This window comes from Crocodylus porosus, unplaced genomic scaffold (genome assembly GCF_001723895.1).
Source record: "Crocodylus porosus isolate Cpor-Errol unplaced genomic scaffold, CroPor_comp1, whole genome shotgun sequence".
In the NCBI taxonomy this organism is placed as follows: domain Eukaryota; kingdom Metazoa; phylum Chordata; order Crocodylia; family Crocodylidae; genus Crocodylus; species Crocodylus porosus.
In genome coordinates, this window is record NW_017728948.1 from 65,609,533 (window position 1) to 65,610,668 (window position 1,136).

Consider the following 1,136-nt stretch of genomic DNA (forward strand, 5'->3'; position numbering starts at 1 on the left):
CAATTCCAGCAGGAACTAATGGCACAAATGACACTCTTGTGTCACCTTCAATTCCAGCAGGAACTAATGGCACAAATGACACTCTTGTGTCACCTCCAGCACCAGTCGAAGACAATACAAGAGCCAGCTCTCCTGGGTTGTCTGCATCACCAGTGGGAGCTAATACAGCAGACAACACACCTGGGTCAACTACAATTCCACAAAGAACAGAACCAAATGCTACTAATGGAACCACACGTAAGTGATGGAGACAATTTCATAGCCAAAGGGGTAAAAAGTTATGAATAACTGAATCTTTGCATCATCTGTCACATATTGTCCTGAAACAAGAGTTCTTTCTCTGAAGTGTCCATGTTCAGTGTGAAATGTCAGTGTTATTTAGCTTTTGTGTTGTGATTAGTGATGGCTGTACTTCACAAGATTCAGAGTTTGGATATTCTAATTAAAGGGACAATACTTTTTTATATAATAAAGGGCTTAGTCTGTCTGATTGTCTATAATGCTCTTGAAGCACTCTGATTGGTTAGTGAAACTAACCTCCCCCTTCCCCCCACCCCCAGCCCTGCTCCTTGGAGGAGGTAGAGCACTGCCATAAGGATGGGATGAAGGGGACAGAGTAGGGGGCAAAGCCAGTGGTGCCCTCCTGCTGCTCCATCCCTGTCATCATGGCAGCACTCCACCACCTCTGAGGAGCAGGGATGGGGGTGGGATGAGTCCAGCAGCTGAGGCAGGGGGTGGGGCGGGTGGGGATGGAGCACTGCCACCCACCACCCTGCACCACCACCACCTCCCAGGAGCAGGGATGAAGGGAAGCTTGCCCCGCTGTCCCCTCTGTCCCCCTTCACTAGCACCCCATGCTGCTGCCACCTCCAGCACTGCTGGCCTTCCCCTCTTCCCTGCCCCAGCCCTGCTCCTTAGAGGTGGCAGAGCGCTGCCATGATGGTGGGGACAGAGGGGACAGAGCAAAGAGTGCCTTTGGCTTTGCCCCCTGCTCCATCCCTGCTGTCATTGTGGTGCTCTGCTGCCTCTGAGGAGCAGGGTTGCTGGGGGAGGGGTTGTGGCCAGTGGTGCTGGATCTGGCAGTGGTGGGGGTGCTGGTGGAGGGTGATGGAGTGGGATGGAGGGGATGGCGGGGC

At 53.3% G+C, this 1,136-nt stretch overlaps 1 protein-coding gene across 1 annotated transcript in view; it reads left to right on the forward strand.

Moving 5' to 3' along the window:
* EMCN (endomucin) overlaps positions 1-1,136 on the forward strand; it is a 105,748-nt gene that overhangs the window by 60,904 nt on the left and 43,708 nt on the right. Inside the window, exon 5 of the mRNA XM_019553065.1 lies at positions 1-237. This exon is cut by the window's left edge and continues 1 nt beyond it. Within this exon, the coding sequence (XP_019408610.1) occupies positions 1-237 (237 nt within the window). The remainder of the gene's footprint in view (positions 238-1,136) is intronic.